The 23,219-nt window shown below is 36.0% G+C and overlaps 1 protein-coding gene across 3 annotated transcripts in view; it reads left to right on the top strand.

Moving 5' to 3' along the window:
• The window catches only part of VCAN (versican), a 100,879-nt gene that overhangs the window by 25,286 nt on the left and 52,374 nt on the right, over nucleotides 1-23,219 (top strand). The window contains exons 3-8 of one of the 3 annotated variants that reach the window (XM_026672084.2): nucleotides 264-641; nucleotides 6,610-6,784; nucleotides 6,885-7,012; nucleotides 12,341-12,634; nucleotides 20,758-21,894; nucleotides 22,747-22,944. In XM_026672084.2, coding sequence (XP_026527869.2) covers nucleotides 264-641; nucleotides 6,610-6,784; nucleotides 6,885-7,012; nucleotides 12,341-12,634; nucleotides 20,758-21,894; nucleotides 22,747-22,944 — 2,310 coding nt within the window. Of the gene's footprint in view, nucleotides 1-263; nucleotides 642-6,609; nucleotides 6,785-6,884; nucleotides 7,013-12,340; nucleotides 12,635-20,757; nucleotides 22,945-23,219 lie in introns of all 3 variants that reach the window. The other 2 variants (XM_026672067.2, XM_026672092.2) reach the window with 2 other exon arrangements.

Below are 23,219 nucleotides of genomic sequence, written 5' to 3'. Positions count from 1 at the left end.
CATCAGGTCCTAAAAGTTTTGAAATGTGATTTGAGCCAGTCAAATGTGTACTTCCTTGAAATGTTCATTATCTTATGTTTTTAGTTTACAATGATAAAATCAGTGTGCCTCCCTGTATTTTATGTCTATCATTTCCTTCTTACTTTCACTGCTGCTTGAGCTCTGAGTTGCAAAGAGAAGGGATAATCCTACTATCCCCTGCCTTATGGATTGAATGTCGATCAACTTTTATTAGCTCACTCATATACTGTTGTTTCTTTCAGTGAAAGTGGAGAAAAGTCCACCAGTGAAGGGCTCACTCTCTGGAAGAGCCACCCTCCCATGCTTTTTTTCAACTTTGCCGACTTTGCCTCCAAGCTATCACAATGTTAGTGAGTTTCTCCGGATTAAGTGGTCAAAGATTGAACAGGACATAGGTGGAAAAGATCTCAAAGAAACTACAGTGTTGGTGGCCCAGAATGGGAATATCAAGATTGGACAAGGTTACAAAGGAAGAGTGTCAGTTCCAAGCCATCCGGAAGACATTGGCGATGCATCATTGACTATGGTGAAGTTACGTGCAAGTGATGCTGGGATTTATCGTTGTGATGTAATGTATGGAATTGAAGATACCCAAGACATTGTTTCACTGGCAGTTGATGGTGAGAATTTCATTTACCATACTTTTGCATTTCTTTGTAAAATTTAAATTACAGTTATTGAATAAAAATGAATTGATATTTTTAATATTCTTCACAGAGAAATAGTAATTTGGCAGCAATATTTTATACCATTTTCTTTCTTATGGTTTTACTTAGGGTCAGTAAAAATACAGTATGATTTATCAGGCCTTTTCCTCTGTTGTCTTTGAAGGTTCCCATTAAATTCAGCTAGCACAGTTCAGCCTTCCCCAATGAAGGCAGGTGACATCTTAATGTATAGCTTTTCTTTTCTTTTTTACAACCTCATTAAGTCAGAGTGTCAGCAATATATCAACCTTTCTGTGTCTCCTTGACAAATGTAAGGAGATGGGCTGTTTTCATGGAAATCTGCCTCCTTCTTGTATTTGAATTAGCAGCATGTGGAAGGATTAAGTAGCAAAAAGAGAAAATGAATATTGGAAAAGGGATACAAGCAAACATCTTCCATTTTTTCAATTTGGGAAAAGTTCCTTTGCGTGCTGCTAAAAATAAGGGCAATTATCCCATCAGAATATGATTGAGTATGTAGAAATTCTGTGTCATTTTAAAGCTATTTACAAAAGTTTGAAGTGTATATTTCTTAACTACTTTTATGCAGAGAACAATTTAATTTAGAGGTGCATAGTGCTGAAGTCTGTATTCAAATTATTGTTGCTAATTAATTAATCTATTTTTTCTTTATTTCATGTTTACCTTATCTTTCCTTTTTCAATATACTTTTTTCTTCTTATTCCAAACTTGAATCTCATTATTCCATGATATGCTTCTCTGTACTGAACATCTCTTGCATATTGCAGTCATCTATTTTTTTTTACTCCACGCCCATCTCATTTTATCTTTCTTTAAGCATTTCCTTTACACTTTGAACCATCTTAGATTTTTCTGCATTCATATCATGTTTCTTTTGGAATCACATTATTGTGTAAGTGCAAAAGATTCATGCCTTGAATTTTCATACAATGAACAGAGTATCTCTATTGCTTCCCAAGCACACATATTTCTTTGCATTCTCCACTTTCTCTTCTGTGAAACAACCATCTCTTGCTCCTTTTTTGTCTTTTCATTAATAAATTAAAGATGCGTACATACTATAGATCCGGCTTGGAAGATGTGTAAAGGATCTAAGCCATTTAGACATCAAATGAATAGGAGCCAATAATGCGATACAGCTGCTGAAAAAGCTATATGCACTCATGGTGCCAATTTGATATACTTGCACTTTTTGTGAAGCCAATTTTTGATGAAGACTTTGAACTTTGGGGAAGGGAGGTCTTATGAAAGGATAAATACAGAGAAGTTTTTTGAACATTTTCACATTTATGTCCTTTAATGACATCAATATAGAGATTAGAATTGCTTGATCTTATAGGCAAAATTTATAGGCAAAAATTGCCAACTTTTAGGGCTGTTGCAAATATGCTTTGTATTTGGGATCCCATTCTCAAATTTCCCTTGCATTCAATTTAAGACTTTATGACTTCAGCACTTCTTCATCAAAAAAAGTGCAAAAGATGAAGGGTGAAGGGGAGTCCATAGTGAGTGAGAAACTTGATTACTGCAAATATCTGATTACTTCATACCAGAAAATTATATCTGCTATCCTATGAGCTACAAATTTGTTATCTAAAAATGCATAATTAAAAGAGACCATCTCCAACTAATTAAAACCAATTTGTCTTACCAATTTGTCTAATTTGTACTAATTTTGTACAAATTCGTACTAATTTGTCTTACCAATCAAAAGATTGCTGGATTTCCCACCCCCCTTTATAATGAAGAGAAACTAAGAGAAAGCTGGCATGACTTCCCCAGAAATTCCAAAAGCTGGGAACAGTCCAAGACCCATGTATTTATGTTAAATGTACTTGTCCCATGGTGATGGCCATCATTTAAATCAGCTGACCTGATAGGGAATTTTAGGCCATAACAACTAGCACTGGTTAGTTACTTAAAATATTTCAATAATTCTTCCTATATCCATATCAGTGGTGGTATTCGCACCGGATCGGGCGAATCGGTAGCAAGGATTTGGCATCAGTCACCAAACCAATAGTAAGTTCTAGCTGGCCATGCCCTGACCCGGTCGACTGGTCGCCGCTGGCTCACTTACCCCACCCGATGCTCGCTTACCCCATCTGCCTGACTCTTACCCCTTAAGGTATTTCTTTCCCCCCGCTTCTGATAATCAGTTGTTCATACAATCAGCTGTGCCTGATTTCCCTTGCTGAGACACAGGAAGGCAAAAATGGAGGGAGGGGCTCAGCCCCCTCCATTTTTTGCTTTCCTGAGCTTCCAGAGGAGCCTTCTGGGAGCAAAAACACCCCCCCAGAGCCCCTTCTGAGGCCAGGAAATCCCAAAACGGAGCATGGAGGGGTGCTATGTGCCCCTCCCATGCTCTGTTTTTTTTTCTTCCTGAGACCTATGGGAGCCTTCTGGGAGCAAAAGTGCCCCCCCCGAGGCTACTCTGAGGCCCAGAAGGCCCAAAACATGGGTGGAGGGGTGGCTGCAAAAAAAGGCATGCCCACCCAGTCACATGGCCACACCCACCTAGCCATACCCACTAAGCCACGCCCACAGAACCGGTAGTAAAAAAAACTTGAATCCCACCACTGATCCATATGGGATTTATCTTATGGTACTTCTAATATAAACAAGTTTAATGTACTTGGCTGTTCTAAATCTGATAGTATTAAGACATAGAAATAGGCTGAATCATTTTAAAATGTGATTAACAAACTTTGGATTGCTCCACATTGTCATTGCAAGTTTTGAGGACTGCTACATAAGCTAGATGCTGGTGATGTGGCACTGGGCACCGTTAATGATGACTATAGCACTCTAATATTTTGCAACATTGCCAAATCTAAAAATATGAAAGCATTTTTTTTCCTGAAGCCTTCCTTTCAAAAGTGTGAGCAAGATTTAAAAGTAAGATTTGGTAGCCTCATAAAGTGACAGCATTTACTTGATGTACCCTCATGGACACAAGGGATTCTTGGATAATAGAATAAAAACAGTTGTTTAATCAATGTTGAAGCCTTTTTTAAATCACTGCCTTCTGTTGTCACAAAATCAAGTTGCTGAATATCTCTTATTGTGGTTTATTGGGGGTGGGTGGGTGCATCTAAGTGCAAAAAAAGAGTGAAGGCCGTTTTGGGCATTAAGCTAGTTAAACACATTCTATAAGCTGCCTGGAGTCATCTACGGTGAAATGAACAGCACAAAAGTTTAATAAATAAATTGATTAAAATAATCAAAGAAAGAATAGGTACCACTTACAATCATTGAGTAACAGCTTATTGTTATCTAGCTATTCCCAGCCATCTGTACATACACAATTTACAAGCTATTGTAAATAACCATTTCATGTTGGAAAGCAGTTCAGTGTATTCTCTACTGAGCCTCTTCAGTTGTTTATAAAGATTTCATGAAGACTAAAATAAATTATCACTGGCACACATCAAAGAATGAGGCCCTTTTGAGAGCAAAATTTCAGATATATCCTATTGATGCAGTATTTTTAAATTTGCACATTGATGTAATATATTATAAAGCATTCCCACAGATTCTTAAAAAAATCAGCACGCTGAGGCCTATTATAATTTGCCTTAAATTGTTCTTAGTTTTATCAAATATTTTATTTGCAGAAATTATAGCAAAACTGTTATACTGCTTGTTTGCTTTTGATTTTCTTAGTAGCGTAACCTCTTCTGAAATCGCTACAACAAACAAGAGGAAAAGAAAATGTTTTTTAAAAATCACATCATTTATAAATATAATAATATAATAGAAGTCTTTGACTTTAGTCTCATTGTAGCTTCAAGCAGAATTTTCTAACCACTTCAGCCACTGAATGTGGTAGAATTAGTTCAGTAATTATTGCAGAATGTTGTTATTACTTAATTACAAAAAAGTGTTGAATGGTATGGATATATGAAATTTAGGCTTTGGATCAAAGTAACTTAAAAAGCATCACATTTCTTCTTCCTAGCCATAGAAGACTACTTCAAGAGTAGATTGTCTATTATTTAAAAGTAAACTCATCAGACCTCTAAAATGAGTAAAATTTATACTTAGATAAATTTATAATTTATCAAGATAAACTGTTCCCATTTTTTATAATTTGCTGCATTTTCCTGCTGCAATGCTTTAAACTTTGTTTTTTGTTTTAAAAAGATGCTAGACAGGACATTGAAATGACCTTCTGTTATGATGACTGAGAAAGGAAAAACATTTTAAAAAGGGCATTGTTTGTTCTAATTACTCTGTCCATACAGCTGTGAAGATCTCTGAAATTAGATTGCAATAACCTGTGAATCTGTGAGAAGAAATAAGTCATGAAACTAAATCAGGCTATTACATTTTAACAAAAATAAAGAAGTATGCTGGGCAGATCAATAGCTTCATCTATTTATGACTAAAGCACATCTGAAACTATTTTCCAGTTCATTAACTGAGACAGGGAATGTTATGGTCTGTTGTGCCCAAGTAGCTGACACTAGGCTTGGTGAGAATGGATCAAGCTCTTTTATTGCTTGAGGTAGTCAACTGAATCTTGGACCCACTGAGTCTTAAACCTTCAAACTTTAGTGAAACAATCTTCTATCTTCTATCTTACAAAGAAGTCTTACATAGAAGTCACACGAAACAGTCATGACGTGGTTGCAGGTGTATTTATATATATTTCAATACAAAATCAATAGCAACATTCTCCTGAGGGCTGTTCCGAGCATCCAGGCATGGGAAGTGCTCCATCTGTCATTCAATAGGCTGAGCTGATTTCTGAGGACACTCCTACTTGAGGCTCCTCAGTGTCCCCAGTTTTTAGCTCAACCTTCATTCGGGCTAGAAGCATTTTTCAGGCTAGGATCCTTATGACATGGTTAGAGGTATATCTATATATATTTCAATACAAAATCAGTAGCAACATTCTGTCATTGAAAGTGTAGGAGTTACTGTGTTAATAGCAAAATAAATGATAAAGCTGTTTCCATTATATAATATGTGATAAATTTCATAGCAGTACATACATTTCTAACATATTTGCCTTTTTCTCATAATATTAAGAACATGGCAGAATCTAGACTCCTTCCAAAAGTTGTTAAAAATCTTAGCTGATTTAATAGCCATGTAGATTAATTATATACCTATGTGAACATTTTTGATACCCTCTTTCATTATAAATGAAATGTCATGAGCTAAATTTCCCATTAACATTTTTGTTCTGTTGATTTCAACATGATTTGGGGTATAACCAGAATAAATAATGTTGAAAATATTTGATTTAGAACTCTTGATGCTTCATATATTAAAAATACACACAAAATAATGATGAAAAATGTAGAATAAAAGGCCAGGACACCTGATCATATTTTAAAATTCTGAATAAAGCCACAATCTTTATATAAGAAATTTAGCCACTTGTTCTGTTCCTTTTTAATTATTTTTTAAAAAAAACAAGAATAGAAATAAGTCTGGGAGATATTTGGTCTACTTTTCGCTTCTTTGTTTCTCAGATGAAGGACCCAAATAGTTGTTGTCAGACTTTTATATTACTCTAATAATTCTATATGACTATCACATTTCATTTGAAGTCTTTTTATCTAGAAGTATAGAAGGCAAAGGATTGACAATTTATTTTTCATGATATCTCAGGAAAATATTTTAATTTGATTCAGTTTTATTTCCATATTGGCCAGAGGCTATTGGAAAAGTACAGAAGTATGATGCAAAATATGAACAGCAATGGATTCTGTAGCTTGCAGATTTGTAAACTGAGCAAAAAATTGCTATAAAAAATATTTGTAATGTTAATAGGGGCATAGAATACAATCTGAGAACCTTCCTAAATGTTATTTCTGAACTTGTTGCCTAGAATAATTTAGTTCTAAATAAACGTTGATGTGATATAAGTTTATTATCTTTGCAGGTGTTGTGTTCCACTATCGTGCGTCTACCAGTAGATACACTCTGAATTTCAAACAGGCTCAGGAGACCTGTTTGGAGAATGGTGCTGAAATTGCAAGCCCCGAACAACTGAAAGCTGCATATGAAGATGGATTTGAGCAATGTGATGCTGGCTGGTTGTCTGATCAATCTGTTAGGTGAGATGATCAAGTGGCTTTTTGACGGTGCATCTAATAGCTTGGTTACATTTATAGTATCTGTCATTCACTTTACTTTATTTCACATACTGTATTGCAGATATCCCATTAGGCAACCTAGAATTGGCTGTTATGGAGACATGATGGGAAAAGAAGGAGTTAGATCCTATGGATATCGCCTTTCTAATGAAACTTATGATGTCTATTGCTATGTTGGAAGCATAAATGGTGAGCAAACACTTATCTCTTTTTTTTTTTAGCACTGTGCATTGTGGCTAACAAGTTTGGAAGTGCTGAATTACTATCTGAATACTTTAAAGGACAATTAAATTGAAAGTAACCTTGGTAGTATTGTCTGTTGATGATTCCTGAGACTAGGAAATGGCGTACAACTTGTGCTCCACGTAAGGATATTTAAGTAAGGGTTTCAGCCTACTAGTTGAAGTGACTGATATTGGAAATTGCATGGCAGGAATCCTAACCTGTGGCCTGACCCAAAGTTGCATTGCCTTTCACAGATATTAGTAATGGTTACCTTTCATATCAGGAGTTTCAGTCAGAATTCTGCTAGCCACCTTTCCAGGAACACCTAAGAAACTATGGTAGTTTTTGAATGAATTCTTGTTACTTTTCCCTTTGTAAAGAGATTTATACCAAACATTGTTCCAAACATTAGGGGTAAGTGCCACCTTTCTACACATAAATATAAGTGACCCATAAGACCCATAAGATCCACAACAAAAACCACTCAAGAAAGATTGAAGAAATCCCTCTAGTGATAATGAATGTTACAATGCAATTAATTACATTATACAACAATACTGGATGATGATGAGTATTATTTCACGAGTGTTAAAATTAAGTAGAATACTTGATATTGGCAAAAATGATCAATCAGAAATGAGTAAATGAGTAAAGTGAGATCAATGGCTCAGGAGCCAATTTAGGTTCTTACTACATTTCATCTACTGTATTTTTCCTTGGAGACAGCTGCTATTGGAATTTTCTGCTTTAGATTCCAATAAATTGGCAGCATTGGGTACTATTAAGTTTGAAGTGTTTAAAATATTTCTGATCTGCCTCTACAGCAGAATTATTTTGACTGATGCCTCCATATGGTTCAAGTTTAATCCTGTCCAGTCACTTTGGCAAAAGGCACATTAAAGTTTTTTGAGATAAGAATATAGCTATTGAAGCTTTGCCTTCTCCCATATAAGCTTAAGGAATTTTGGAATTTCTATAATTTGTCCCACCCAGAAAAGAGATCATAATGGAAGGGACACGTGACAGGGATGTGACAGCACTTTATTCATGCTATTTCCTTCTCAAGTGACAGCACTTTATTCATGTTATTTCTTTCTCAAAGGTTTAGATTGTTCCTTTCCTTGTTTAAAATTATACATGACTTAAAACATGAGTAATCTTAAATTATCTGTATACTTTTAAAAATCTCATATCTTTGTAACATTCTCTATTCCCTGCTGGTTTATCCAAGCAAAATCAGTGGGGAAGCTAGCAGGAAATTTCAAATTCAAGCCAGTGGGTAGGTAAGTAACTGCTCCTGGGATGGGGAGGGAGCAAAGAGGTATGCAAGAAGTACAGTGAAGGTTGACAAGGGTGAAAAGCATGGTTGAGGTCAGGAAGGATGCAGAAGGTGTAAAGCGGTGCTCAAGTGAAATGGTAGTCATGGAAGATGCTTGAAGATGCAGTGCAAATTGTGGAAGGTGTGTGAGGATGTTGCATGGGTCGGGGAGGGTTCACAGGGTATATGAGTGGCTGGTGCAATACAAGCACAAAAGGATTTTGGGAAGACCTACTGAAGCAACTTGTAACTTTCCCTGCTGTCTTCCCCATTGACTTTCTCTCCACAAACAATCACTGGGCAAATCACCAGGAAATCGGAAATCATTCCCATGTCCATTGCTTTTTGCCTGCCTGTGGTCATTCTGTTGACCTGTTTAGTAAGGAAATATCTATGAAATAATAGCACAGTTGAAATGATAACACAACAGATCATAGGTTGGCTAGTTCTTAAATGTCTTCTTTTCATTTACTATGCTAATTTGTTTGTTATGATTTATATATTTTAATTTTTAAAATCAACTTTGGGACTATGTTTAGTCTGAGTAGAGATTTACAAATAATGTTATTATTAATTAAAAAAACATGTTTCTGCAGACAGCAAAATAATTGAATTGTGTATCACGAAACGCAAAATTAATGAATCATCTATTTAGAGTTCAGGTTTTTTGACATGACTGGGAACTGAATTTTTTGCTTTGTTGTTGTTCAAGCAAACTGTTAGCCAGTCTCCTGCTTTCTTTGGAACAGGATAAATAATTGTGGCAGTGGTTTTTGGTGATGGTGCATGCAGCTGGTATTGGTTTAAAAAAATAACCAGATGTCCTTTAAGTTGAATAGTCCAAATATGCAAATGAGCAAATTTGGAGTGTCTTATCAATGCTTTGACTTTGGGGAACAGGCAATTAACCTTTATTAGGAGTCAAGCCAACAGAAATCACATTGCTATATATATATTCAAATAGTGTCTTGGTTTCCATGTCACTGTTGCTATTGCAAGGCATAGGGAAAGCTAAACTGTTTTGCTCCTGGCTCTATTGTTTTCCTTGAAAATTTTGCTGAGTTACTCTCAGCATGGATCCCAGCTATCAAAACATAGGAGAATCACTCTTAACTCTCAAATCCCACTCCCTTCTTTCTAGCTACTTTTCATTGCTCTAATGTTTGTGGCTGTGTCATTCACAAGTTTGCCAGATGGATTTTCTCTGTGTTTTCTTGGAACATGTGGGAAAAATACATCTAAACTGTTTTGTTTGGGAAACTTTCCTTGGCTCTTGCAGATACATTATTCAGCATCTCCATTTCTACAAAGGGAACAAATCCCAACCTCATTATGGATTGCAGTACTTGCAGATCTAAACTGAAAGCTTATCCTTTGAATGCCTTGTTTGATTTTGATAACATTTGTTATAATTTGATGGATTTAGTGGAAAATGATGGATTTTAATGTAAAAGTTACCAACTTTTCCAAATCAGGTTGTATTTGGAAATTTGGAGAGCCTGTGCCATCACACTTATTTCTGGAATAGAAAGCTTGACAGTGATCATTTTGCTTTGTAGAATGCTAGCTTCACATTTTACTTTAAAAAACAACAACAAAGTACAACAAAGAGAGAACTAGTGGGTCATATTGGGCGCCCAGGAGAATCTTTATGAGCACAAAATACTTGACACTAAACATAGTATTGAAGTTCATGACATTTTTATTGTTTATTGTTATTTTATTGTTCTGGTGTAATTTAATCATCTGCATAAATGGTATCCTGTTATTGGAAATGTTGAGTTTAAACTCTGGTGTTCTGGCAGGAAAGCCAGCACTTCTGTCTTCACAGTACATAAACTCTGTTCTATGCAATGCCTTTTGAAAGCATTGTATATCCCTACTTCCCCTGAATTCAGCTACATCTACAAGATGTAGATATCTCCATTCATTTACTCATCTCCAATTATAGAAAAATACTCATCACGATGAATAGAGTTTTCAGTGAGAGACTGTAAATTGCAAGGACTCTGAAGAATATTGTGTTCCCTTAAAATAATGTCATTAGGGAAGTCTGAATACCTCAGTGTTGAGGATTGAGACTATTATCTCAGTTTGAATCTCAGCTAGATTGTTCCCCCCCTGTACCAGGAAATGATAGAAATTAGTTTATATGGAAGACATTATATGAAGGACCATTAAACATTAAATTTGAGCGCTCATACCTAATAATCCTGAACTATTAGGAATTCTTCCTGTTCTTTAAATACGACAAGGGTCATTATGATCATATTTATAGAATTCCTTTGCTGATTTGTGCTGTTGTCTGAATTAGAATATGATTTGCAAAAGTGAAAAACTGCTAAACCAAGAAGCAGACAGTATTTGATCATAAGAAAGATGAACGAGTGATACTAGTTGAGGTGCTGCATGGAAACTACGAGGGTCCAGATAGGAAGAACCAGTTCCAACTCAATCCTAGCAAAACAGAATGGCTTTAGATTTTTGTGAATCCACCAAGTTCCCATAATATATTATCCTTAATCCTCAATGTATCCCATTTCCCAAGACAGAGTGCATAACTTGGGAGTATTCCAGGACTCTCAACTCCTCCTCTCAACTCAAGGAGCAGAGTGCACCATGGCCAGAGGGGGCTTTGCCTAGATCCTGTGGGCCAATTGTGCCCATTTATTCCATGGGACATAGAAGTCTTGCTCATGGTTATTTATGCCTTGGTTACTTCTCAATTAGAGCATTATAATGTGCTCTATTTGGAGCTACTCTTGAACACCACTCAGAAGTTTCAACTCATTCAGAATGCAGCAGTGCACACAGTGTTTTTTCATATCACACTGCACTTTGTGCAACCTGCACTGGTTCCTAGTTCTTTCCAGATACAATTCAAGGTGTTATCACTTTTAAAGACTTACATGACATGACACAAGATGATTGCAGGAGTGCATCTCCCTGAGGATATCTGTCCACTATACCAGGTCACAAAGAATCACATGCACTAGGTTCCTTCCCTTAAACGGTGATATCTAGTGGGACCTAGTGTCAACCACATCAACTAGACCAGGCAGGAAATATGTCCAAATAAGCTATTTCTACTTTATTGTAAAGCTACATCAGCAGAATTTTGCGTATCTGAAGGTACAGTTCTCCCATCATCTCCTTTACAACCCAAAACCCACAGAGAAGATCTCTTCTGAGCCTCTTGCCCTACCAGTATTCAGTTACAATCTGTACTGTCTTATATTTGACTAATCCCTGGACAGCATCTTTTCGCTTCATATCCCAACATCTTTTATATATGATTACATCTAAGAATCTAAGTTCCTGTGGAACACCCTTGCCCTTGGAATCTGGCAGACTCTCATTTTTTTTAGCCTTTAGCTAGTTTTCTTCTCAGGTGCTGGGATAGAGTGAGGTGGAAACATCATCCTATGATAGGGTGGATGGTTTGCTGGAGTCATCCAAAGTGGATGCCTAAGGCTCTTATATTTTAGTTTGTATTTTATTATTTCTTGGTTTAATTTTTGTTGTGAGCTGCCCAGAGTTGTGCAAGATGAGCGACCATACAAATATTTTATATAAATAAATAGTAAAGGAAGGAAGTGGTTTTCAATGAGAAGGATCAATTAAGATTTTCTCTGTTAGGAAAGTTTGCATGTTGATTTCTACAGTCATTGGACTCAATGGCCTCTATGGCCCTTTCCAAATCTAGATTTGTCTATTAGTGCCATTTCAACAAGAATTGTTATATACAGAAGCAAATCAGAAGCTCATTCTTATACTGCATTTGTTCCTTCAAACTTGATTTCTGTTTATATATACCACTATGTCACATTTTGCTCAAGGTAAATGTCATCAAAACCGACAAATCGGAGCAGTAGTAGGAAAAATAGCAATAATGTTAAAAATAAAATTTCCATTTAAATCATTTATGGAATGCATTCCTCTTTGAAAAACGTAATTTGTTTCTATTTTTATAGGTGATGTCTTCCATGTAACTTCTCCTGACAAGGTTACTTTTAAAGAAGCCCAAACTCTGTGTGAGGAACAAGGGGCAGTTCTTGCTTCAGTTGGAGATCTGCATGCTGCCTGGAGAAATGGTTTTGACCAATGTGATTATGGCTGGTTGGCAGATGGCAGTGTGCGCTATCCTGCCTCTGTGGCAAGAATCCAATGTGGTGGAGGTTTACTTGGAGTACGAACACTATATCGCTTTGAGAATCAAACTGGCTTTCCTTACCCAGATAGCAAATTTGATGCATATTGTTTTAAACGTAAGCATATTTGATATTTATATTAAGAATGCATTTCTACAACACATTTTAATTGTCATATTCTAATTTACTGAGTTTTCTTTCTTGTAATAAAAGCAGCTCGTGAATTGTTGCATGCAAAGGAAAAGAACTGATGTACTTTTTATCTGTGTTTGGGGAATCTCATCTCTACTTCCCTGATTCTAGGAAAAACTTTTTACATTATTTTCCCACAAATTGTGTACAATTTTCTATGATTAGACTACAGAATAGCAGCTTAGCTGAACCTTGTGTCTTTGCATATTCAAGGAAAATCTTAACTGTTTCCAATGACTGTATAGCCTTGTCCAATCTAATATATTCCAAATGTGTTGGATTTCAACCACATAATTCTAAAAGCATAGCAGAACTTGGCCATGGATGGGGGAAGGCTCATTTAGAAGGATACAAATTGTTCCTGTTTTTCCAATAATTTTATTAGAGCTTACAAGTGCAAAGATTTTTAAAAGATTAATACAAGCAAAGATACAAAGATATAAAAAGTCAAGAAAAAAAGAAATGGAAAGAAATGGAAAAAAGAAAAGAAGACAGAAACAAAAAAGAAGGTAATAGAAAGTTAAAAAATGGATTAACTTAGCACCTTCCCTAGTACTTCAATTAAAAAGACTTATTCTTCCCATACCTCATCCCTTATCAATAGTCACATTACAAAAACATCATTTCATCCTATTCTATGAAGAGCTACCTGAACTATTAAGGCATATGTTTTAATCTCAATCAAAGAATTCAATTTTATAGTCTTAATCAGTGGTCGCCAACCAGTGGGCTACAGCGAGAAACTGTTGGTGGTCCACAGAGAAATGTCATCCCCAAAGCACCCCCAAAGCAATTAATCCAGGCTGCATGGGAACACAAGGCTGTGCCGCCCACATAGCCCATGGGAAGACAAGGCTTGTGTCGCTTACATTGCGAACAACATGAGGTACTGAGGGGAGGTGGGAAAGGGCGGAGAGGGGTAACTTGCCCCACTCACTCCATGTACCTTGCCTGTCCACTGGGCTGCTTCTTTCCACTCCTTTCTTCTGCTTTTGGCTGCATGCAAGAAAAGCAGAAAAAGTCTTTTTTCCCCTCCCCCAAACTCTGTCAGAAATGAGTCTTTGGGACCCTACAAGCCATCCTGCTCCAAGAGGCTGCACCGGCAAAGACTCATTTTTGGGGGAGAGAAAGAAAGACTTCTGCTGCTTCTGCTGCTTTCCTTGCATGAAGCCTAAAATCTCAGTCTCAGTCTCTCTCTCTCCCCACCCCAGAATGAAGCTGGAGACGGTATCTTGCTATTCCAAATAAAGAACAATTGATTGGTAGGAAAATGAGGTAGAGAATTTTCCTGCAGACTTTTTTGGGGGGATTTTCCCAGGGTCTCTGCAGACAGAAGTGATTTTGAATGCAAGTCCACCTTTTCCTCCACTGTTTTATTTTCCTATTCAGTTGCTCCTTTTCTTACCTGCCCTAGGGGGAGTAGCCAAAACCATCAGGACTGGCACCTGCCATCAATGTCTCACCTGTTTAAAATATGGATAGCATAGCTGTGTTCTTGATTCAACTTCAACCCTTCTATCCTTTGACTTTTTAAAGTGCCGGGTCAGAATTTTGGGAGTATGAACCTAAATAAAACATTGTTAGGAAGCAGCTTGATCAAAGATCTAATGTCCAAAGACAGCATGGTATTTGACATCTGAAGTGGGGCTTTGAAAACTGTTTAAGAGAGCTTTTCTTGGATTGCTGCTGCTATTACCTTTGTTCCCATCAAGTATTTTAAAAAAGAAACTCCTTATTATAAAGAATAAATTTGGATACTTCTGTTGTAAAGAATATATTTAGGGTACAAAACAAAGCACAGTTTATAATTATAGTAATTTAGAAATGGTTAATTGTGGGGTGGGGGTAGGATCGGAGATGTACATTCAGCAGCAGGAAAGGTAAAATCTAGCTAAGAAAACTTGCTAGCTGCAATGCCTAGAGTATGAGGGATGCATGTTTGTACAGGAAAAATCAACCTTGTACTGGCCCCCTTTACCAGTTATCTTGAAGTAGAAGTTTGTATTTACTCAACCCTTGAGCTACTTGTGTTACATATGTAGCATGATGTGAAAACCTCAAATTTTAGGTCAGTACACCAGGAATCAACTCACTCATAGAATGTGTGTCACTATCAGCAGAGTTAGGAAATTCTGAAGAGTGATGATGCAGCAGGAATGAATTATACCTCCAAGAAATTATCTAGATGATGGTGATCTATCTCGGAGACACACAATTAATCTTTAGCAGAAAGGCATCTTTTTAAAAGTAAAGATACACAGACAATGTCAGCAAAGCAGACAATCTTTCTGTTAAGTCTGGAAACTTTTTAGGAAGTCTGTAGATGCTATTTATAGAAAAAGGAAGCTTTGGACAGTAAAAATAATTGTCATCAATGTTTCAGAATATGTAAAACGGGCATCAAACTCACGTTGTCATGTCATTGTCACGTGATGTATCGGGACTTTTCTCCCCTTCACTAAACTGGGTGGGGGCAGGGCCAGCATGTGATGTATCCAGCCCACGGGCCATGAGTTTGACACCCTTTATGTAAAATAATCTAAAATTTAGATGTTCTCCCTGATTGATGGCTGGTGTTCACATGGTCCTAATGATTTTTTCATAGACAGCTAATTTTTTTCCTAGATAATGCTTTTATTTATTGCTTGATAGCAACAATGATGTTGCTTGTGCAAACGATGCAATTTCATAAAATCAAAATTTGCATAATGACATCATTTGCATAATCATGTCATATGTGACATTAGTTTTTTCCTTGCAAGCATTTGCCAGTAAAGATTCTGGATTTATTTTTAGGGCTCTAAATCTGCTTTAACATTTTAATGGACAAAAATAATATCCCAATTCATGGACAGGTCAAATTACTCAACTAATATTTAGTATCCAAGCAAACTAATCAACAAATAAATGAACACATTTTATATAGTGAGTTGAGACTTGCTGTGCCAAGTTAAGTCCAAGTACATGTGTTGGTATTACTTGGTTTTCTGGCTATTTAATACCCCAAGTTTTTAAAACACAAGCTGACAACACTGACCATAATCATTTGGATAATGAATTTATTTCTACTGAAATAACAGAGTTCAATGGTCACCCTGTGGTTCATGGACCCATGGGGAACCGCAATGTCATAAGTCTTGCCACAAAGTCTTGAAGAAATGTTATTGTCTGTGCCATTGTCTGTGGCCACAAAAGGTATTTAAAGGGGGAAAAAGATTGAGGACCACTGACAAAGTTTGTAAAATGCTGATAATTTGTTTCATATTCACTGTTGGTTACTGATCCAATTCAGAAATCCCACTAACTGGATTATTAAAGTTTAGAGGAATTTTTTTTGTTTTTTATGGCCAACCAACAGCATGCTTTCAGAGGAAGGTTTTCTGAATAGTAAATGGTACAATGAAATATTTAGGTACTATTCATTTTCAGATCTGTTCTCAGCAATCACCATTACTTTTTTGGCAAGGTATTATTTAGCTGCCGGTTGTCAATGTTGCCATCACCATCTTCCCGCTGTCTCTATCCTTTCCCAGTTGCTTGATCATGTCTCTTCTCTTTTCTGCTGTCTATGTATTCCTTTACACATCTATCCCTCTCCAACTAATTAAATGATTTATAATCCCTACATTCTCACAAATGCCCATAAATGCCATATTCAGTAGTTGTGGCTATTACTTTTGCTCTGAGAGAGTTTATGATCAGAATAATAGAATGAAGGAGTTGGAAGGGACCTTGGAAGTCTTCTAATCCAACTCCCTCCCTGCTGACGCAGGAAATCCTATACCAGGGATCCCCAACCCTGGTCTGTGGACCAGCACCGGTCTGCGGCATGCCAGCAACCAGGCCACCCAAACAAGCAACGCCCCATCCACGGAATGCAAGCAGCATGTGAAACCATGTCCCTTCAGTCCACAAAAAAACCTTTCCACAGAACCGGTCCTGGTGCCCATAATGTTGGTGGCCACTGCCCTGTACCAGATAAATAGTTATCCAATCTCTTCTTTAAAATTTCCAGTGTTGGAGCATTCACAACTTCTGGAGGCAAGTTTTTTCAGTGATTAATTGTTCCAACTGTCAGGAAATTTCTTCTTAGTTCTAGATTGCTTCTCTCTTGATTAGTTTCCATCCATTGCTTCTTGTCCTGCTCTCAACTGCTTTGGACAATAGCCTGCCTTCCTATCAGTTATAGAGTGCATTAGAATGGCTGTTAACAATAGCCTTACTTTCCTTTTGAAAAGTATGAGGAGGGATAAGGAGTAAGAGTACACACATGTTCAAATACAGCCATTCATAAATATATTATAAATATTGTAATATATAAAATATAATGAGAATATATTGACAGGTACATTGGTAACTATAAGAACTTATGTTCATCTCTTGACCCATTTATGGCTTGCAATAAAAACTATTTTAATTTTTAGAAAAAAAAGTTATATATGAGACTAAGCTAATTGAAAACAAAACTGAAGCTGTGCTGAACCAATGCTTAAAGTTTAAAGTATGTATATGCATGTATATGCATCCCTCAAAGAATTTTTCTTGTGAATGTGGAAGCATTAATGAAATACTTGTATAAGATCTTATAAGGAGTAATTAATTTTCAACAATGTAAAACAAGATACTAATTTAGAACAAAATACATTCTTAATATGCCCTGCTATATTATGACAATTTGATAATATTTCTTTTTTTCTTTAAAAGTAATTCAGTGAAATTAACCACAGTCTTTTCATTGACTTTGCAAATTTTCCCTGAACTCTACTGAAACAAAGTTTTAAAATGTGGATTATTTACTTTAAAAAAAACCTTAATCATCAACTATGATATTTTACCATGTGGGTTAGAGCAGTGGTAGTCAACCTGGTCCCTACCGCACACTAGCACACTATTCCAGCTTTCATGGTGGGCGGTAGGGGTTTTGTCCCCTACTTTATAAATCACCATTACTGTGGAACCGGTGGGAGGTTAGAAAATTTTACTACTAACAGAGATACAAAAGTGGGCAGTAGGTATAAAAAAGTTGACTACCCCTGGGTTAGAGGAAAATAATAATAAAACATCATAAAATCTTTTAAAAACAGACTGCATACATTAGATGAATCTTTTTCATATTATAACAAACAGTTCTAGCTTCTCAGAATATTCAAGGGAAAAACCATGATCTAATGGCAAAATAAATGTTTCACATGTGAAAGGTATCAGGTAGACTTCACAATGCCTTACAGGACAGTTGGAAAAGAATCATGAAATCTGGATGCTGCCACATAGGATATGTGTTAGAACGGATTAGTTGATATTAGAACAAGCAATCATTTGGTACTAGAACACATTTAGAATTTAAGAACATGTTGTAGATGTTGCCACAAAATTATCTTGGTGTAGAACTGGTTGGTATAGAAAATGGTTGCCATCATGGATATGTCTAGTCCCAAAATATATATTTTTACAAAAGGACAAACTGATATAGTTACTGCATGACTATTCTCTTTATATCACATAGAATCTTCCTATCCATCCCAGTTTATTTTTGTGTTTTTGGTGGAGAAGGGAACATTTTTTCAGACACTGATTGCAATCCATTATTTTGTTTTGTAAGGATGCTCATAAAGTTAAATTTAGGAATGAGCCAATGTTTTATTTTGCTACAAGGAGTCTTGCTTTCTTTTGATTAAAGGTTTTTTTTTTAAAATGTCAATTTAGGAAATATTCAAGAGGTGTGGTCTCTAGCTTCATAAAATATATAATGTAAAAGAACGTGTGACAGAACATTTAGGATATTAGATTATATCAGCAGGATTCAAATTCAGGGCCACCTTCAGCCACAGAAGCTTACTAGGTGGCTCTGGGCCAATTATCCTCTTTCCACATCACTAAGTTTTTGTTGTGGGAAAATGAGAGAATATCACGTTTTGTGTGCTACATTAAGTTCCTAAAGGAAATGCAGGATCACCTTTTCCAGTTTCAAAGAATGTCAAAGGAGCTTTTTTCAGGTTATTAAAAAATACATAAATTAGGACAGTCTTTGATGTAACAAATGGTTAGGAAGATAATCTGATTTCTTGCTCTAAACCATCTGGATTTTTTTTATTAGGAACAAGTGTCTCATGTATTGCATCAGAAGAAGCACAAAAAGATATCCCCCAGAACACATGAATTCAGGAATTTAGTAATGCAAAACATCTGTACAACAGCAAGTTGGCTAAAGCTTTAAAAAAAAGCCACTGTCTGGATCATTTTTTTTTTAGACAAAAGGCAGATTAATTGTAGTGAATGTCTCCTTTGTGAAGAAACAGCTTCAACCTAAATCCTTTTTTTTTTAGCTTAGAAATAAAATTCGGCTTCCTGAAGGATGGTAATGATCATTTGGTAATGATAGTCAAAGAAACCTGATTTTTGCAAATTGGCAAAAATCGGCTGAAATCTATCCAAGCATCTGGCTAAACTGGAATAAAGTTTTTCTCTTCATGGACATGTAATGTGAACTTTTGGATTTTGTTAAACCTTTTCATGAATATTAAGTACCGTATAAACAAGAATAATAAGACAAGTTCCAAATATAAAATCCCTGTGAAAAATTAAATGTACTGTAGTGAGAAATTTAACAGGAAAAAATAAAAAGCACAAGCTATTGGCAGAATATGGCAGTGTTTCTCAACCTTATCAACTGTGTGGATTTTAAATCCCAGAATTTTCTAGCCACCAAGATTGAAAAATATTGGGATTGTCCCTTATTGCCTGAAGCATGCATGTGGAGGATGTTCAAAATAGACAAGATGGTGGATGCAGTGTTGCAATCCAAGCTCCATTGATATGATATGCATGTACAAAGGAGTGGGACTTGATTATAACACTGTATCAGTTATCTTTTCACTGAGAAATTGTGTAAAGGTTCTTCTTTACAATTGCAAGGTAGTCAGGGAAGAAAATTATTTAGCTCTATTTCTTTGCAAACTTTGATTTTAATTCTTTCTTTGGTTTGAGGGCACTTCCTATATACAACATGCTATAGTTTATATGTTTTTATATAGCTGTTGCGTGAAATTATTCTGTAAATCATGATTAGGACAGTGCAAGGTGCACTGTCCATTAGAATTACTGCTGGTTACAAAGTCCTATTCTTGCACTGAAACTGAACATTCTTCGAAGTCAATGAAGTCCTTTCTTATGTGCATCCTTATAATGGAAGATATTATTAGGGGAGCCATTCCTTTGAAATAAAGTGAACTGCTAGTGTAATAAACTTGGGTAGACTGTTTCTACCAATTGCAGAATGGTTTATTACATTAATTTCCAAACCTTGAAGCAGAACATTATTCAACAAAGCATGAAGTTTTCAAACCTTCCTCCAAGTTCTTAATGTGGTAGCTATAATCTATAAGCTACAATGTTACTGTTCTGTGTAACAAAACACAAATTGTTCATTAATGCAGGATTCCTGACTTCAGATTAGTAAAAATAATCACCAGTTCAGAGAACTTAAAGGCAGCTATTTTATCAGTCTTGTATAAAATTTGCATCCAAAGAATAAAGGACAATAATTATGAATTTAATTTTGTTCTCAGACAGTTGTGTAGATGAAATCAACATCTCAGAGTTTAATGGCTGAAAATTAAGTTTCATAAATTCTGTTTCAACCTTTGGCCCGTCTTTACCCAGTTTAATAAAACCCTTAATATCAATTAAATACCATTTAAGACAATATGAAAAAAATGTGTCATTGAATTTCCACAAGAAGGAATGAATGATGATGATTATATAACATATTACTAATACAAGTCTGATTTTGTGATCCTAAGGGGGTTAACCCATTCCATAACTCTTAACTAAATAGGATAGAGATCACTTTATTGATTTATATCTGGGATGAATTCATTCATTTAACTATAATTACTCTTTTCAAAGCATGCTCAACAAATAATGTTTTAGGCTGAGATAATGTATGTTCAGTATCTCTAAAATTCATTTTGGATTCAAGCTATTGTAATGATAAAATACAAAACTGTAGTGTAAATATTTCTAATTTTTTTATCATTATGTTTTGCCAGATAAAGAGAATGTATCAGATTCTTCAATGGTTGAACTAAATATTCCTTTGGAAAGTGAATCAGCCAAATCGTTAACTGAACTAAATGTAATTCCTCCAAAAACTACACTTCATCCATATGTATCTTCGCTCACATCAGAAATGGTTAAGGTAAAACAAGAAAAGAAGGCACCTTGGGTCATTAATTTATCTACCCTTCTACCTCAAACTGTTACAGACATTTCTGATTTGTCAGAAATGACCCAAACAGAGACTGTATTAAGTGACTTAGTGGAGATTACACCTATCCAAGACATTTCTGATTTCGATGAAGCAAGTTCTGAAAGTCCAATTGAACAAATAGAAATATCTCCGATAAGAACTGTGGATGCTGAAGCAAGGAATAACCTGAGTGTACCTTTAGAAACAAAGGAAGAAACACACATTGGCACTCAATCCACCAAAATACCAGTAGAAGCAAAAAGTGATAATAAACTCACAACTGTTGTCATTCCAAAAGAATTGCTCACAAGTATTTATGAATCTGTAGAAGAGGAAGATAAAGAGGTTCTTTTTCCAGATCAGAAGTTAATAATGTCTAGTACCATTTCTAAGGTAGATAAAACTTCATCTTCTACGACAACCTTAGATGAGAATGCCACAGATACACCAGATTCAGTAGCAACTTCATTTGAAAGCAAAACAATATCTACCCCAGCTTATTCAACGGGCTTTGAAATACCAGTGCTTGCAACATCTGACAGAGTGGTACACTCAACAGATTCAGTAGAGAAGGAAGAGCACATTGCAACACCTGTGGTTTCAGAGAAGATGAAAGATACAGTGAGATTTATTCCAACACCAACAGCTTCAGATGTGTTTTCAGGATCAGAAATATCAATAGGTGAAGGAAGCATGTTTGGGTCCGAGTCTACCACAAGGCATATGCCTGTTGCCACAGATATAAATGAAGTAGAAGGGTTCTCTACCAGCTATGGATCTGAAGTGTCAAGTCATCCCCTAATAACACCAACACCAGATTTGCAACAAGAAACCATTGAAACAGATGAAAAGTATGACTGGACTAATGAGAATACAACCAAACAGCAACCAATCTTAGATATTTCAAGAGAAGATTACCCAGCAATGGTCACTGAAGGTATTGAAATAAAACAACCTTTTATATTTACAGATGCCACAAAGACGGTAACTCCTATTGCAATTTCAGAGAAAGACTATAGCAGTTCTTTGATTTTAGATACCATAGAAAATGTGATTTCTAAAGGTTCGGGTATAGTTACTACTGATGCAGCACTCACAGAAATCATAACAGAAGTCATACCAGTGTTTCAACAGGAATCTGTTACCAGAGATCTAATTAGGCAAATATTGGTCACTGACCCGGCTTCCCCCAGTGTTGTTCCAGGATTACATTCATTACCTGAACGTGACATAACTGCTGAAGGATCTGCATATGAAATAAATTATACTACTACAGATACAAGTCCTAGTATAAAAATAAGAGATTATGACACAGTCACACAGTCTGAATTGTTTCCTGGAATCATTGATCCCAAGCTGATAGCAACAGGTGTTCCTCCCATAGAATCAACTACCAAAAGTGAACATAGGTCTTCTTCCTTGGACAAATCGGTAGTTCCCATCTCCAGAGAAGAAGCTGCTCCTGTCACTAAAAAGTTTGATATGGGGGAAGTAGATATTTCAACTCATAGCCCAGAAGGATCAGGAATAAAAGAAGAGGACATAGGAATGGAACCCATTTCGTTTTCAGTTAGTGCAACAAGCAAACCAATGGTGGTAACTGTCATTGCCACCATTGTTGGTACTACAGTAGATAAAATCCCACCAACTTCAGCATCCAAACCTTTAATTATCAAAACACAGCCACCTCTGATTGATAGGGAGCCTGATGAGGATACAAGTAAAGATGTGCTGATAATTGATGAATCTATTTCTCCCATTAAAACTACTACTGATGATGATTTTACAGGCAAAACGGTAGAGCCAGAAATTGATACTGAATATTTTACCTCATCAACTATCACTGCAGTTTCCCAGCCCACAGGACAACCCACAGAGGTTTTAGAGTCTCAAGAAGAACCCCCAGCTACTTCAGAGGTTGCTACAGGGTTGGAAAACCAACCTAACATACCTGTATATGTTTTTTCTATTCCACAAAATGATACAGGTAAGATTTTAATACTGAGACTAGATATTCAAATTAATGTGGATATTTGGCTCAGAGATATATGACACACACAATATATATATAATTGAAATATTGAAAATGCTTGGTAATAGTTGCTGGTTACGTGAATATGGAAATTATTACCATTGTTAAACGTTGATACAATATTACTTGAACTTACTGCTTAATATTACCATATCATTTGATTGACATTCATTACTTGTGGAACAAGACATTATATTTTTCATGGCTTCCACACCATGCATTACTACTTG

Source organism: Notechis scutatus, chromosome 2 (assembly GCF_049901735.1).
Source record: "Notechis scutatus isolate UNSWTSFEM ecotype Mainland chromosome 2, rNotScu1.2, whole genome shotgun sequence".
In the NCBI taxonomy this organism is placed as follows: Eukaryota; Metazoa; Chordata; class Lepidosauria; order Squamata; family Elapidae; genus Notechis; species Notechis scutatus.
Note: the sequence above shows the minus strand (reverse complement) of the source record. Positions and strands in the feature narration are given on the sequence as shown.